This window comes from Erythranthe guttata, chromosome 3, assembly GCF_056151865.1.
Source record: "Erythranthe guttata isolate IM_541 chromosome 3, IM_541, whole genome shotgun sequence".
NCBI classification, from domain to species: Eukaryota; Viridiplantae; Streptophyta; class Magnoliopsida; order Lamiales; family Phrymaceae; genus Erythranthe; species Erythranthe guttata.
This window is the reverse complement of record NC_142535.1, coordinates 13,200,872-13,218,217: the sequence shown is the minus strand read 5'-3', so window position 1 is coordinate 13,218,217 and position 17,346 is coordinate 13,200,872. Positions and strand designations below refer to the sequence as shown.

The following is a 17,346-nucleotide window of genomic DNA, read 5'->3' as shown; positions in this document are numbered from 1 at the left end:
TTTAAATAAAATTATTCAATAATAAATTAATAAATAAAGTTGGTTGGCCGATATTATCCGACTAACCAACTTTTTAGCATATTAAAAACCATTATCGACCGAACTATACGTGGGTTGGTTGAAATTATCAACACAACTTAAATGAGTTGGTTGATGGTTGATTATCCGTCACAAATTATGGGTCGAAAATGGTTTGGTTGGTGGTTAAAATAAAAAAATAACAATTATAACTATCAAATGAGCGGGAAAAGTTTCTTAGGGTTTAGCAGAATCAACCTTACTTTTATTAATAAGATACGTGGATTTGGGGTCAAAAAATCGGGAACATAATGTATTTATTAAACTTGATTATATTAAATGAAACGAAATAATAAAAATAAATAATTAAATAAATAAATGACAATTATAACTATCTAATGAGCTGGAAAAAATTCCGAACAACCTTACTTTTATTAATAAAATTATGAATAAATATGTTCAAAATGTCAAGTATCTTAATATGAAATAAATATATAAATAAAATTTTCCTGTCAACAATATTATTTTATTTTTATAAAATAATTATTGTATGAAGCCAAATATGTTTTTCTTGGGTTTATCTTCAATTTTATTGATATTGTTAAATTTATAACTATAATATTATCAAGAAAATAAAATAAGCTCATTCCTTTACACTTATATCACTATTCCAAGATCACTAAATAAATACTTTTTATGTTATTAAGAAATATATGTTATTTTATTTTAGATTTTTGAACATTAAAATATACATAAATAAAAAATATTTATTTTTTTACTAATAATATTAATTTATTATTATTTTTTAAATAATTAATGATGGATCGGTTTCATGTAAAACTAAATCTTTGTGGATTAAATCTTCGATTGTACAAAAATTTATTGAAATAAGTATATTTATTCATTCCTTGATGATTGAGAATGACTAATACAACAGGGAGGAGAAGGAAACCACGAATGACTTTCCCATATTATTAAGAATAGGGATTCCCATAGAAATGGATAGTCCCAACACTCAAACATACAAGCATGTGTTTTGGAATGAGCTTGGGAACGAACACTCATTCCATTCACAACTCATTCCTGCTATACCAAGCATGCCCTTCTATTCGGTTGGAAAGGTTCAAAAATCTATATGATTTGGCACAATAATCAATTGATGAAACTAGGGTTCGGCATGGGTAGGGCCGAGTAATTATCGGTCAATTACCAACCCAACCCGACTTCCGATTATGCCGAATATTGAAAACTATTATCGGCGTGACCATTATGAGTTGGATAATGGTTGGCAACTGACTTTGTCGGATAAACAATGGATCTATTGGAGGTATTATCGACCATCTATTTATTCATTTTATTTTTTATTTTTTTTATAATAGTAAGATGTTTTAGAAAAGAATCAAAAGATATTTAAAATTGTGGAAAAACTAATATTGCAGAAATCTTACTTTAAAATTAAGAAGATTTTTTTATTAAACTTCAACAAGAAGTAAATATATGATATAAGACTAGAAATAGTATGTAGATGTTTACAAATTTGTGTTTCGAGTTTTGACTTCTTTTATATATTTTTCAACGTTAAGAAAATAAGAATTACAATAATTTTTTTATAATAAATTTTTATAATAAATTATTATTATTAAAAAGGTTGATTGACCGATCTTACCCGACTAGCCGACTTTTGAGTAAATTGGAAACCACCGACCGACCATTTATATATGGGTCGGTTAAAATTATCACCCGACAACAAATTATCAGCCAAAAAAAATTATATGCAGGAAAAAAACAGATTAAAAGTAGATTGATTGGCAGATTAAATAGTCCCATGCCCAGCCCTAGATGAAACTAATTAATTTGATAAAAGAATCCACCCCTAATATGACAAGCTAATTTATCTGGAGGGCCCAGAGCAGATTTCTTAATCCCCATATGCTTAATTGTAATTAATTGTGTATTAAGGGGCAGTTTACTTAAGATCTCTGGTCACTAATACTCTTTTAAATTAGGATAACTATTTTTTTTTTTGCAATTTGCTAAAAGTAATTTTATGTTCTTTATATCTGCCTTCATCACGTCTACATTAACTATTTTCCGTCAAATTCCGTCCAACCCCGCTACACTCCATAAAATTTGCTTCACCCCTACTCTCCTCTGTTGCAATATAATCGTCGAAGCTATGCCACACACACACACATACTCACACAATCACACACCTACATATGCACATACGCAACAGCACACAACGCACAAACATACAATTTTGGTTACACTCATTCTTCTCCGCTGTAACTTAATAATCATGGAAATCAAAACGGAAAAATATGAAGAATTGTTTGATGATGGTGATGTTGGTTGTGATGTGCACACAAGAGATTTAAGTTTTTTTTTCTTCATCTTATTTTAACTAATTGTGTAACTACGATGTGCAAATAAACTTTCTAAGTTGTCTAACTTCATTGCAAAATTACATGAAAAATATGTTTTTTTTTTCTAAAATTTTGTTCGTTAATGTAACCGAACTCTATAAATAAGTTTTCTAAGTTGTCTATGTAAGTTGGAGTTTATTGCATTTACTACCCCTGTGAAAATCGTAACTGCGCGATTCCCCCCTATCATAAAAAAATTAGCAAATACCCCCCTGTACTAATTAGTCAAAGGCGAAAACCCCCCTCGGAGCATAACGTGTATCGCACTCGCGGATTGTGCGATTTTTTCTTCAGTTTTGCATGTGAAGTGACATAATTACCCCCAAAAGCCTACACCTTCTCTCCCCTCTCCTCTCCTCTCTTCTTCGTCTTCTTCGACTTCTTGTCTTTTTTTCTTTGGAATAAATCTTCTCATTATGTTCATTAATGGAAGATTTCCAAACATAAATAGGCAAAGCTTCGCACATCAACAAAATCATTGGTTTCAATTTCCTCCATCTTCAAAAAGAAATTAGTGTTTCTGCAACTTTATAGCAATGGCGGTGGATATGCTTCCTGTTGAAAAAGAATGGCAACAGAGATGGTGTACGCTGTTGGCGGTGGGCTGCTGAAAAATAATGGCGGCGGAGATGGTGGGTGGTGCCGTGGTGGGCTGCTGAGCAAAGATGGTGGCGTAGATGGGTTGGGCGGTTGGTGGTGGATTGCTGAGCAAATATGGCGGCGGAGATGGGTTGGGCGATGGGTGGTGGGCTATTAGGCAAAGATGGCGGCGAAGATGACTCGGGCGGCGGGTGCTGGGCTGTTGAGCAAATATGGCGGCGGAGAAGATCTGGGAGGTGGTGGTGGAGGCTGGTCCCGTGAAAGATGAACTTTTTTTTCTTTAATTAAGTTTTGGAAATTGCAATTTAACCACTTTAAGTTTTCATAAATTCAATTTGGTCCCTGAGTTGTAAAAATTACTCATTGAAGGACTGGGTCTTTTGTTTTTGCAAAACCCTCGCTGGGTATTTTGTCTTTTCACAGCTAGTCAATGGTTAAAAGTTAAATGGGTCAAGTATGCAACCTAAAAATTAGCACAGGGGGGTTTTTGCTAATTTTATTATGATAGGGGGGGATCGCGCAGATGCAATTTACACAGGGGTAGTAAATGCAATTTACTCATGTAAGTTGTGTATGTGTTGTGGGGTGCATATATTCTTGTTTTAGTTTTTTCTTCAGTTTATTATAACTAATTTGTTGCTTATTAATATAACTAAGTTGTTTATTAATATAACTAAGATGTGCAAATCACCGCGTTTCCATTATTATAGTTTTTCTAAACAATTTCGTTAGAGAGACTCCAAACCTAATATTAAATTCAAAGCAAGAAAGCGCACAAGAACTTTAAGCAAATTATGAAAAATCTACCTGCCTTATAGCTATATAAAATACTTTTGAGGGACTTCCTACCAATTTCTCCTAAATTAATATTAGTATTAGTATTATTCAAATTTGACATTTGACTGATTAAGGCAATTAAGCACATGGGGAGTTTTTCGGAGACTACACCAACCAGAGAAAAGCAGTGGACTATAGGTGGACAGTGAATTCCACTACAAAAAAAATCACTTGTGGTAACGATGAAATTGGTCGCCAAATGTCAAGTTTTCGTCACCTTAACTTTGCGTAACGACTAATTGGTTACCTTTCTTTTTCCTGTAAAGCTCGACGCTAGAAGTTTAGGTAACGATTTCTTATAATTCGTTAGTAATACATTGGTAGCGAAATAAAATTGGTTACAATAGCTTATTAATGGTAACAAATACGGTCCTCGTTATATATTTTAGTCGTTACGAAAGTCTGGATTTGTTACCGGTAATCAGTTTCATGAATATATATTTTGAAATGGGTCGAACTTTGAATCTCAAGTATTGAGAATCCCAACAATATACCAGTGGCAGAGCCAGCATATAGCTAATGGAGTGTTGAAATTAAACTTCACCGGGAGATAAATACCATTGTTCTTCATTTGAGTAAATTTCTGAACTGATTTCATATTCATTTTCAATAGTTTTCATTTTGCAGGTGATCAACGAAGAATTTCGAGATATATATATATATATATATATATATATATATATATATATATATATATATGTGTGTGTGTGTATTGTGCCAGTTGATTTATTCGATTAAATTAAAATCATCTATAGGGTTTACAAAGAATTACTGGAAACATAATAAAATGCATTTAATAACACATATATATATATATGAGGAGTACTTGTACATATTATTTTAACAGTACATAATAACTTGATCAATCAAAGAATAAAAAATAAAAATAACAAGAAACTACATAAAACTATAAAAGGGCGAAAAAAAAAGAGATCACTTGATATTTTCAATAATAAATAAATAAAATCAGAGTTGTTAATTAGTTAACAACTAGTTACCAGCTCCAGGGCTGGGGCCAGATTTCTTGATTCCACCTAGGGTTAAAGCATGCCCATCTCCACCATGGCTCGGCCCCCCGGTTTTCACCCCCTCGACGTACAAATCCTCCAAAATTTTCACAATCTCCATTTCAATGGCGGCCTTGTAATTTTGCTGATAATTAGCATCCGATTTCAATACACGAGATTCAACAGAGAAGAATAAACAACTCATAACAACAAGAACAAGAACAAGAACAGAGAACAGTGCGACGGATTTTATGCCTTTGGCCATTGCGAATTAATTTAACGAATTCTTGGTAAATCTTTGATTAATTTTGTAATATAGTTAATTAATCAAGAAGATGAGGATTATTGATTGTATAAAAGATGATGAGGATATTCACAATTTGCTAGTGTTATTTATAGACTCAAACATGCATTTATTGCATGCAATATAAGTTAAAGGTAATGTGAAATGGGAATTTTGACTATAATTAATAAAAATTTGAATTTTCTGAAAAGTGTTTGGACTGTGAATTGCCGCCAGGCCTGGAATTTTATGTTGTATGCATGTGGAAATAATTTAAAACAAGAGATTTTTGGGCATGAATTTTGGGGGACAAAAGGGTGTGTGTTAGAATCTTGAAGAGTAATCCAACTTTGATTGTTTAATTCAACTTCTCTAAGTCCACAACATAGAAGTATTTTGTTGAATATTGGTATATACTAACATATGTTGAAATTTCAATGGATTAACTAAGATGTTTCGGGCCTATTTACTTACTTTTTAAGGGCATTTGAAATTAAATTCATTTTCTAAATTACAATGGAAACAAAATTTCAATCGACTCAATTATTTTTTTTCTTTTTGGTAGTAGAAATTCAATATAAAAATTATCATCAATTCGGGTGATCTCATAGAGGGGTGTTCATTCGATAATACCGTACATGAATTTCATTACTTCAAAAATTTGTACCGTTTCTGAACCAAACTGTTTGGTTCGGTACGATTTTTTACCGAACTAATTCAGTTTTTTTTTGTTCAGTACGATTTTGTTTACCGAATTAATTCAAAAATTTTGTACGATTTTGTTTACCGAATTAATTAAAAAATTTTGGTTCAGTAATGGCAAAATCGAAAATATAATTGAATATTTTAAAATGTAAAAAAAAATATATTTAAACTAATTAATTCTTGAATTTAAACTATTTAAACTAAGATGTAGCGGGCATCAATATCGTATGCCGTATCGAATACCAGAATTCCAAAAAAAATGTATCAAATACGGAACCAATTTTTTTATTCAATCTTTAGCACGGACCGAATTTTCATTTCGGTTCGATCTGTTCACCGGCCGAACGAACGCCCCTAATCCATCCAGACTTATGATTGTTAGCTATATTTAGCATTATGTAACACACACGTATACAATAAATAATGTAAACAAATACCAAATGGAGAATGAAGCTAACAAGAGTCAAAATTCCAAATTAGCAACATAAATAATAATGCATCTCCAAACCCACTACAGCTGCAATTGATTGGTTGGTTAATTAAATGGCACGTTCTTAGGTCCCTACAATGCAAAATAATTGAAGTCCAACACCAAATTTACCTTCTTTTTGAAACACTTTCTACTTTCCAAAACAACATTTAATAAACACTTCTTAAAAGTTAAAGATGTTATTCTTAAAAAATAAATAAATGGAGATCGTGAAATTATTATAATTTGTTCCCCTTTTCGAAGGGAACAGTAGATGAGCTTTGAGACTACATTATAAGTTATAACTAAAATTGCTACCTAGAATTTTAAAAAATAATAATAATAATAATAATAATAATAAAATGATGAGTGGATGGATGGAGTTTGGGGTCTAAATGAGCCGAGCTTGGCTGTTTTGACGAGCTCGAATTCGAGTCTATTTTGACGAGCTCGAGCACTTCAATTATTTTTTATTTATTTTGGAGCTTGAGCCCATGCCCATTTTGTGTATTTTTATTATACTATTATTATCATAATTTTATTATAATTATAACAAAAAATTATAAAATGAAAATGACTTGTAATTTTTTTTTTGATTATTATATGATTTTAATGTTATATTAAGTATATTTAAATTAAAAATTAAAAAAAAAATTAAAATTTTAAAAAATAATAATTAAAAGCTCACGAGCCACTCGCGAGCTTACGAACAACTAAGAATCAGCTCCGGCTCAACTCATCAGCAAGCTCCAACTCGAAAAATTCGAGTTCGATATCATACTTTTGTCGGGCAGACTCAACTCGACTACTCGACTCAACTCATTTACAGACTCAACTCATTTAACACCCCTAGATGCCACAAAGAAAATAACTCATTTGGGACACAAAAGGTAGATTAATATTTAGACTCATCTAAATATAAAAATAAGGAAATGATTAGAAGAGCATGAATATAATTAGGGTAAACTTCAATTTACCTACCTGAACTATACCCAAGGTATAAAATACCCCCCTAAACTTCAAAATGAATCAAAACAGCCCTTGCAGATTTTGGGTCAACGTTTAAAACCGTTAAAAAAGTAACACCGTTAGTTTTTAAGTGCTTTTACATTTTTGCCCTCCAATCTTTTTTTTCTTCTGTTTCTTTCTTCTTCTTCCGCTTCTTTCTTCTTCTCCTTCCGTTTCTTTCTTTTCTTTTCCTGCTGAAATTTTGTACACAAACCCAGAAATTTCATCCTCAAATTAAAAATCTCAAAACCTTCAATCTTCTTCTTCAAATTAGGAATCCCAGTTTTTTTTTTCTTCAATTGGCTAACAACTTCATAATCCATCCAAGAAGTAACCTAGAATCTCATAACCTTCTATTCTACCCACACAATCCACCAAATCAATTCTTCTCGGTCTGCCACTCCACCACTCGAATTAAATCTCGAATTTTGCTTCAAAAGTCTGTACAATAACCGCAAGTGACATAGGCCGTGGAAAGAGACGACGGCGACCTGGACTGTGAAATGGGGCGGCGAAGACGATGGCGGAGACGGCGGTGGCGGCTAAGCAAGAAAGAGGCGGCGGCGACGACACGGCGGAGTTTCTTCCGATCAGCTTCATCATCGGGCTGCACACGACGGAGTTTCCTCTTCTTCGATTATTTCCTCTGTGAAAATCAATTTTGTTTGAGTTTAAAATTTCTCGAAATAGATTTGAAATTGATGATTGGGACGTCGTGCATTTTGGTGGCCGGACAATGAACTGAGGAATTTCTTTTTTTTTTTCAACTAGGGAGGAAGGGGTATAGAGGTGACGGAGGTAGTTCTGGATTGTTTTTAGAAAATTGCAATTAAGTCCTTGATTTATTCCGAAATTTAACATAAATTGCAATTCGGCCTTTATTATCTTTTACAATTTACTTGTGAACAAATATAGCAGAGGGTAAATTTGTCAAAACAATAAAACAGCTGGAATAAAAGTAATAATTCAAAAAAGTCAAAACGCCACATCAGCAATTGTGGATGGATATTTAACGGAGGGGTTGTTTTGGTTCATTTTGAAGTTCAGGGGGTATTTTATACCTTGGGTATAGTTCAGGTAGGTAAATTGAAGTTTACCCATATAATTATGAAGAAATACGTTTATAATAATTAGGAGAAAAAAAGAGGTAACATAGAATAAATATTCAAGCATAAGGTGCAACTTGTTCTTCATTAATTTATTAATAAATAATTATAATTATAAATGCCAGAAACAGAATTGGATGAAAACGTAGGTCGATTTATCCAATACAATAATTATACATATGTTTGGAATCCAACAAGCAATTATATTACAATTTAAAGTTCAAAGAAAATATTAAATATATAAAAAAAAAAAAAAAAAAAAAAAAAAAAAAAAAAGGGAAGTTACTCTGGTTTCAGAAAATCACAAACAGGTTACAGATCGACGAAAATTAATTTAATTTAATTCATTACTTGCTTCGATTATTGAAACTCATCTTCTCAAAGTACTTAATCGAGAGTAGAGAGAGTGAGAGATTCACCTCATCTTTTCCCCACCTAGCCCTCGACCTCGCCGAACCTACCGCCGGCGCCGCCGCCGGCGGTAGGCAAGGCCAGGCGGAAACTGCCGGCGCCGCTGCCGAAGAAGAAGCGGAAGAGGAAGACGGCTTCAGCAGCGGCCACAGGTGGCTCGAGTAGAGCCGCCGGAATCCGCCGAGGGCCAGAACGACGGCGCGGAGCTGCATCGGGCTGCGGTGGTAGTGCTTCGTGCAGATCAGCTCCCACAGCCGCTCGTCGTGGGCGGTCCGCTTCCACTGGCGGCTGACGCACGCCGCCTTGGCTAGGGTTCGGCCGTCGTCGACGTGGCGGAGGACCTCGTACAGGAGATTCTCGTCGAGCAGCACCGCCTCCGCCTCCTTCGATATCTCCTCCTCCGCCTCGTCTCCTTTTCCTTCCTCCTCTTGCTTCATCTTCTTGTTCGCGTCATTTTCGGAGCCTGCAGCTCCGGGATCCGCGCATCCGGCGGCGGCGGGGTGGTTGTCTTCGCCGTCGGGGAGGGGGCGTTTCATCGCCGGATCGGAGGTGCTCTGTGATTGAAGATTAGGGATTTGGGGGTTTCTCGATTAGATGAGGGGAAAGGGAATTTTGATGAATCTGGGTGGTTTCGATAAGGTCAAGATCGGAAATGAATGCTTTTGGCGTTACTCGTGTCGGGCGTGTCTACGAAACATTTCTTTGCCATTTGGTCCTTTTCGATTTGTGCTTCTATCAAAAGCACCCATGAAGTTACTGAAATAAGAAGAAATGTGGACACATTACCTCTCCCCATACAATATTTCACTTTGTTTTTACGGCCTTGTTTGGTTGGAAAAATTAGTTATGATTAACTAAATAATTGAATTTTATTGAATGTTAGGGATACTCAATAACTTCACGGATCGACCAAGAAATAGTATGTTATTATGGGTTATTATGTCTTTTAGGGAGTTTTTTAATTGGACGTTCCACGGTCCAATAATATAGTTAGGTCTCACTAGATTATTTAATTTTAGGATAAATTACAACCAATACTTGAGGTATGGTCAATTTACGAAAAACTCATCTTGTTTGGATAATTACATCTACCCCTCAATTATGATTTTTTCTTACACCTCCATCCTTATGGTGTCAAATTCAACATAATTATCTAGATTTCGTGGAATGTGCTCTAGTTTGTACTCGTATTGTGTAAAAATACAGTTTCTGATGCACCACAATCTGATATATACAAGCCAAGAAACACATATTATGATCATCTTGCTTCAAAATGTGGAGTTATAATGGGATAACATAGGTACAAAAGTTGTAATATTCATATAATCTCGAAGATTCCACTAAATTTGAAATTGCAAGAATGGACGTGTAAGAAGATTTATATTCGAAGGATGATTGTAATTACCCAAATAGAAGAGGGGTATTCATAATTTAACCATACCTCAGATGTTCGTTGTAATTTATCCTTAATTTTATTCTGATAAATTCTATATTGACAACCACACAAAGTCTTGAATAGTGAAGCCCTTGAGAAGGAAACTTTGTTATTAACTGATTTTTCCAATGAAAAATATGCCCAATCAAAAGTCATAAATTGAACAAGTATATATTAAGGACTCATTTGGTTGGGCAAATTAGTCATTATTAAACTAACTAGTTGGATTTTATTCCATGTTTGATATCCCCAATAACTTATCGGTTCGATCCGCAAATATTATGTTATCATTTATCTTGCCTTCTAGGCATGTTTTTTATTGGATCATCGAATGTACAATAATATAATTTGGTCTCATTAGATTATTTAATTTTATCTTGGTTAATCATATTTTGGCAACCAAACGAGACCCAATGATAAATAAAACTTAACCCACGTGGTTAGATAGTAGTCTATGAGATGCTACATTAGGTAAAAAAATATCGGATGATTTTACATCATAAATTAATAACCACCCACTAATCACACACGCATAAGTTTTGTTATTATATGTAGATCAATTATATATAATCACCAGATGTATTTTACCGGGTTTAGCATTTACAACATCAGGTTGGACCCATTTGCACATAGTCCTCCGGTGGTATTAATGTAGTTTCATGATTATCAATTTGGGTAATTCTTTTGAAGGAATGTAGGAAGTGTTTGGAAATGTTTAAGGTTGATATGAAGTTGAAGTAGCCTACAGGTCATTAAGGTAATAATTATAATACAATTTGATGTTCTTTAGTTTTCCAAATGAAAAAAAAAAACAAGTAAACAAAATAATAACAGTATAAAATTCTTTTATGTTATTTGGTTTTAGTTTAAAGTGATCTACTTGTAAATGTATTTTCGAGCGAAGGAATGATTTTTTTTTTTATTTTTTTTAGGAAGACATTATATTGTAAATTCTATTATATTGTTCAGTGAAATATATTTAATTTAAGTTGTTAGTTTTTGTTGTTTTTGTTAAACGGAGGATGTATAGACTTTAAAAGTGAATGTATTATGTATCTTACTTCAAGTGTTGTTTGAAGATAGATTTCCTGAAGTTTTGGTATTGTATACTTTTGGAAAGCAGGAATTTGTGTTTTGGGGAGTCCTAGTGATTTTTGGCATGTGTTTATATTTGTGTTGGAAAATTACACTCATTTTTGGCATGGGGTTACTTACATTTCTGTATAGGTTTCAATGTTAATTCAAAGAAAATAATGAAAAAATATCTACCAGTATTCTCGACGGTTTTCAACTATCGAGAAATGTATTGTTGACGATTTTGAAAATATGTACGAGTATTTACGATTGTTCTCAAAGCGTTGAGAAACATTACTCTTGACGGTTTATTTACACTTGAAAGTATATATGACGGCCTTTTTCTTGACGGTTTCCTGACGGTTAAAAATCGTCACAAATAATGTTCCCGACGGTTTTTGTGCGTCGCATAAAGTAATAAATGTTGTAGTGTCTCTCAATCTTCTTCATACTACAACTTTTGAATTTTTTTTAATTTAATTTTAGCTATTTTAATTTATATGTTAAAATGTCCAATTTATAACGACTTTAGTGTAACTACTGAGAGTGTTAATTACTATATTCTTTTAACTTTTATATTTTAGGGGTTTTTACAAATAAGCCCATCAATGGGTACTTATACATAAAGAGATCCCGACAATAAACTTCTTTACAAAAAAGTTCACAAAAGATCCAGATTTTTTTAAAAGATTAAAATAGCCCATCATACTTTAATATGCTCTAATTTCATTCTTTAATTTAATTTAATTTGACCCCAAATTTCACAAATTATTCAATTTTGACCCAAAACACATTTTTATGGACAATTTTGACCCCACATTTTTTTTCTTTCTTTCTGTAACATTTTTTTCTCTCGTTTAAATAACAATATTGTTGTGATTGACAGTAAAATTAACTATATTAATGTTAAACACAGTAAAATTAACTATACTATAGTTTAACACAAAAAAATTGTTATATTAATCTCTAGTACAATAATATTAATACAACAAAACCCATTATTATTGTGTAATAGAGTAATATTACTATGTTGACTGTTGAACAAATGTAAACATAATAAAAAGTCAAAAGAATTAATATTATTGTGAGTGACAATAATATTACTATAACAACAGTAATATTACCGTCAACCACAGTAATATTACAATAATAGACAGTAATATTATTACGTTACTCCGTGAATAACTCAAACAAACAAAAAATCTAAACAAAATAATAATATTGATGTGGTTGACAGCAATATTACTATAACAACAGTAATATTACCGTCAACCACAGTAATATTGTTGTGTTTACAATAATATTACAATAATAGACAGTAATATTATTACGTTACTCCGTGAATAACTCAAACAAAACAAAAAACCCAAAAAAATAATAATATTGACGTGGTTGACATTAATAGTATTGTATTTACAGTTATTTTACTGTCAACGACAGTATAAGTTAACTTGTCAACAAATCAAACAAAATTAAAAAAAATAACAAAAAATAAAAATAATAATATTACGTTAATTTACTATCAACGATATAATAATTACATAAATGTATTGTCAACGGCAGTACAATTACGTTAATGTACTGTCATTGACAGTATAATTACGTTAACTTAGTGTCAGTGACAGCACAATTACTGTCAAAATTGAATTTTTTTTTGGTCAAAATTGATTAAATTGGGGTTACAATTAAGAATTGGGTATAAAGAGTTTGTGGTAATTTTGTCATATATATGAATGTTTCATTTATTTATAACAAATATTAAAGGATGTGCTTATTAGTGAAAGAGATATAACCCATAAACCTAAAATAATAACGATACTTGGTTAGGGACCTATGCACAAAAACCCCTATATTTTATGTTTGATTATACTTTATCATATTAGATACCGAGAATTTAATCTACATCAAGCGTACTATCCATTAATTTCGTATATTTTGCTAATTAAGTTAATCGTAGTAGAACAATATCTTTTTATTCAAATATATAGTATTCACAATTTTAGAGCAACTCCAATGAGGAGATATCACAATGGAGCATTAAATATTCATTTGATGTTCTATACAATACTTTAATACTCTTGAAAAAAAATTCACTCCAACCACAAGTATCAAATAGATTATCAAATTTTAAGTATATGAATAATTATATTTTTAAATGCCACGTGTCAAATAGTGATATGTTAATTGGGTGGTTATATTTTGGATACCTCATTTTCCAGGGAGTATTTTTGCACATCGGGTTGGTTGAGTATCAAAATGATTCTCACTTTAATGCCTCCATTGGAGGAGAATTGTTTTAATTTTGGAATATCAAAGTGGTAGTTATTTAGTTTGATACCTCATTTAGTACCTCTATTGGAGTTGCTCTTACAAAACAAAAATATATATATTTGTTCATGAACTTATAGGCATCATTTTGTAATTAACTAAGGTTCCTTTCAAAACCAACCCTCGTTAGGAGAATTGGTACATAATCTATAATATTATAGTAGATATATAGGATTCGAATCATACTCCCTTCTCCATACTTTGAAACCAATCTTCACTAGAATTAGTTGGTACTTAACATCTATTAAACTAGGGGTATAGACTATAGAGTTTGAATTAAATTCCTCCCTACTTTCCCAATTTGTAACATGTTCGAATTTCTAAAAAAATAATTGTAATTAAGTGAGATTCAGTTCTCTTGGTTGTAGTTCAAATACTCCCAATGTTCCACAATACTTCTGTTTTTTTTTTGTGATTTTTTCTTCTTCCATATTATATATCACTTTACAAGTGTAATGCTACATTAATTACATATTTTTAACTCTCCAACACTCTTTCTGCATTAATTAATAAACATCGATATTTTTTTGGTCTATCGATATCTATTTTCCCAAAACCAAGACACATTTATTAAGATTATAAGACTCTGCTGATATGAAAAAATCGACACATATTTAAAAACAGAGGGACTAAAAAATTATGTAATTTCAACTTTTATTTCATGCACAAAATGTCATACTAGAAGACAAGTCCTATGATAGGAAACGAAGCATGGAAGAAAGTACCAACCACCCCCACCCACACACACACACACAAAATTCCTTGTCAAACAAAGTCCAACTTTTACACCACCCACCACAACAAAGTGACGTAAACCTTGTTTTCTATGAAAAAATATTTCCTTGCTCAAAACGCAAACATGCGTGCAAACACACACACAAAAAATAATGAAAATAAAAAATAAATAAAAAATCAGTAACATATATAAACTGAAGTAACATATTCAATCTTGGTTATATAAACTGAAGTAACATATATACAATAATTAGTAGTGTCTCATGGAATATTCCTCTTGGTTTTACTCTGTTTCCTTATTAACCCTTCTTTTCCTCGTTTCTCTCTCGAAATTAATCCTTCAACGCAAACGTACCCGAATCAAGAACTTCCCTCCGAGCCCGCCTGGAAAATTACCGATAATAGGCCATCTCCATTTACTCAAAACCCCACTCCACAAAACCCTAAACCAATTTTCTCAAAAACACGGCCCCATAATCTCTCTCCGTTTCGGTTTCCGTAATGCAGTCGTTCTCTCTTCACCGTCCGCGGTCGAAGAATGCTTCACCAAAAACGACACCCTCGTACTAAACCGGCCGAAGTTTCTCTCGGGCAAACTCCTCAATTACAACTTCACCACACTGGGGGCCGTACCCTACGGCCCCCTCTGGAAAAACCTCCGCCGCCTCACCGCAGTAGAGATTTTCTCCACCGCCCGTCTCAACGGGTTCTCGGGGATAAGACAAGACGAAACAAATTTGCTCCTCAAGAAATTGTACCAACTTTCTCGCGGAGGCTTTGTTAAAGTGGAAATGAAGTCGAAACTATCGGAGCTTTCGTTCAACATCGTCATGCGAATTGTGGCGGGGAAGAGGTACTTCGGAGACCATGAAATGGAGAACGAGTCGGAAGCGAGGAGATTTAGGGTTTTGATAGAGGAGTTGTCGTATTTGAGTGGGGCGTCGAATCCAGGGGATTTCTTGCCATTTTTGCAGTGGTTTGATTATCAGAATCTCGAGAAGAGGATGATTATATTGCAGAAGGAAATGGATTCTTTCTTGCAAGGTTTGATTGACGAGCGGAGAAGAAACGGAGATTGTGGTGGAGAAAAGACGACGATGATTGATTCGATGCTTGCTTTGCAAGTTTCGGAGCCGGAGAATTACTCTGATCAAATCATCAAAGGCATAATACTGGTACGTACTTGTATTGTCTGAAAATATAGGGTAAATTACCAAAAACTCATTGAACTAATAAGGTCTAACTATAAAAAAAGCTCCTCAAATATTGATAATTACAAAAAAAAAAAAAAAAAAAAAAAAAGGGGGCTTTCCCTAATGTTCAACTTAGGAGTGAAAAATTGAAACGAAGTTTTGGATTTTCACCAATTCCGATCAGGTCCAAAATGTTTTGATTATTTAACTACCGAATTCTAATTCTTCTGAATTTTTTCGATTTGGAATTGGAAAAAATATGAGATTCCAATTTTCGATCCCATTTTAATTTTCAGAAAAATAATTCCAGTTTGTTTCCGAATTTTACACTTACAAATTCATATATATTATTATGTATTTGAAGTGACTGACAATTTTGAAATTTTGAACTCCGACGATTTTGATCCGATTTTTTTTAATTTAAGAAGAAATATTTTCATTCTATATTACGGAATTCCGATTTTTAATTTTTTTTGAAACGAATTTGGAATCAGTTTTTCACTGCCGAAAAAATCGAAAAGTTTCATAAAGTGCAAATTTCGATCCCATCAATCCAATTATTTCTACAACCTAAATTGAATAGGAATTAAAATACTATAAATTACCAAAATTCCCTAAGGTATTCATAATTACTAAAAGTCACCTAAAGTTTGTTTCCATCTAACATTGGTATTTAGTAATATTATTATAAATACCCCATGAGGATAAAATCCGGTTTTTTTTTTTTAGAAAAATATTCCTATACTGAATTAAAAAAAGAAATCATCAAAATTCACAAACTAAGAAAATAATGAATTACAGGGTGGTTTTGATGATTATAGATATGTGAGGGTTTTTGTTGTAAATTGACCTTAGTTCAGGGCGTTTATGGTAAATTTACCAAAGTATTATAAAGTGATCTTGCTTATATTTACTTCTTAATTAGGTTGTGCTAATGGCTGGCACAGACACGTCAGCAGTGACAATGGAATGGTCAATGTCACTTCTCCTCAACCACCCCGACGTACTCAACAAGGCCAAAACGGAGGTTGACCGTTACGTGGGCGAATCCCGTTTAGTCAACGAGCACGATATTACGAAACTGCCATACCTCCGTGGAATCATAAACGAAACCCTCCGTTTATATCCAGCTATACCACTCTTGGTACCTCGCGAATCCTCACACGACTGCACAATCGGACCGTTCGATGTACCCGGTCAAACGATGCTTCTGGTCAACGCATGGGCGATTCATCGGGACCCGCGGGTGTGGGTCGACCCGGAGAGGTTCGACCCGGATAGGTATGCGGGTTTGGAAGATGAGGATTATAGGTATAGATTGGTGCCGTTTGGAGCGGGGAGAAGGAAATGCCCCGGTTCGGGTCTTGCTAATAGGGTGGTGGCGCTGGCCTTGGCGGCGTTGATTCAGTGCTTTGAGTGGGAGAGGATTGGCGGCGGAGAGGCGGTGGATATGGCGGAGGGCGGTGGACTTTCGATGCCGAAGGCTGTTCCGTTGGAGGCCATGTGCAGAGCACGTGAGGATATGATGCACGTGCTCTTCAAACTATGAGTGTTTGTTCTACATATATATATAAGTTACTGAAATAAGGCCACTTGGCCACTTATATTGCTTTTATGCTTTTTGTTTCAAAATTTGAAGTGGAGAGAAAGAAAGAACCCCACCTTTTATAAACAATCGAAGGGCTATTTTTGTTTGAAATTGTCCGATATA

The 17,346-nt window shown here is 33.4% G+C and overlaps 2 protein-coding genes across 2 annotated transcripts; one reads left to right on the top strand and one right to left on the bottom strand.

The window, feature by feature from the left end:
• Window positions 1-8,592: 8,592 nt before the first annotated feature.
• On the bottom strand, window positions 8,593-9,495 carry SLY1 (F-box family protein). Its single transcript, XM_012996133.2, has one exon. It carries the CDS (start codon window positions 9,404-9,406, stop codon window positions 8,807-8,809), a length of 600 nt encoding a protein of 199 aa, XP_012851587.2. The 5' UTR covers window positions 9,407-9,495; the 3' UTR covers window positions 8,593-8,806.
• Window positions 9,496-14,586: 5,091 nt separating this feature from the next.
• On the top strand, window positions 14,587-17,334 carry LOC105971456 (cytochrome P450 81Q32). Its single transcript, XM_012996310.2, has 2 exons — window positions 14,587-15,617; window positions 16,561-17,334. Exons 1-2 carry the CDS (start codon window positions 14,706-14,708, stop codon window positions 17,182-17,184), a joined length of 1,536 nt encoding a protein of 511 aa, XP_012851764.2. The 5' UTR covers window positions 14,587-14,705; the 3' UTR covers window positions 17,185-17,334.
• The last annotated feature ends 12 nt before the right edge of the window (window positions 17,335-17,346 follow it).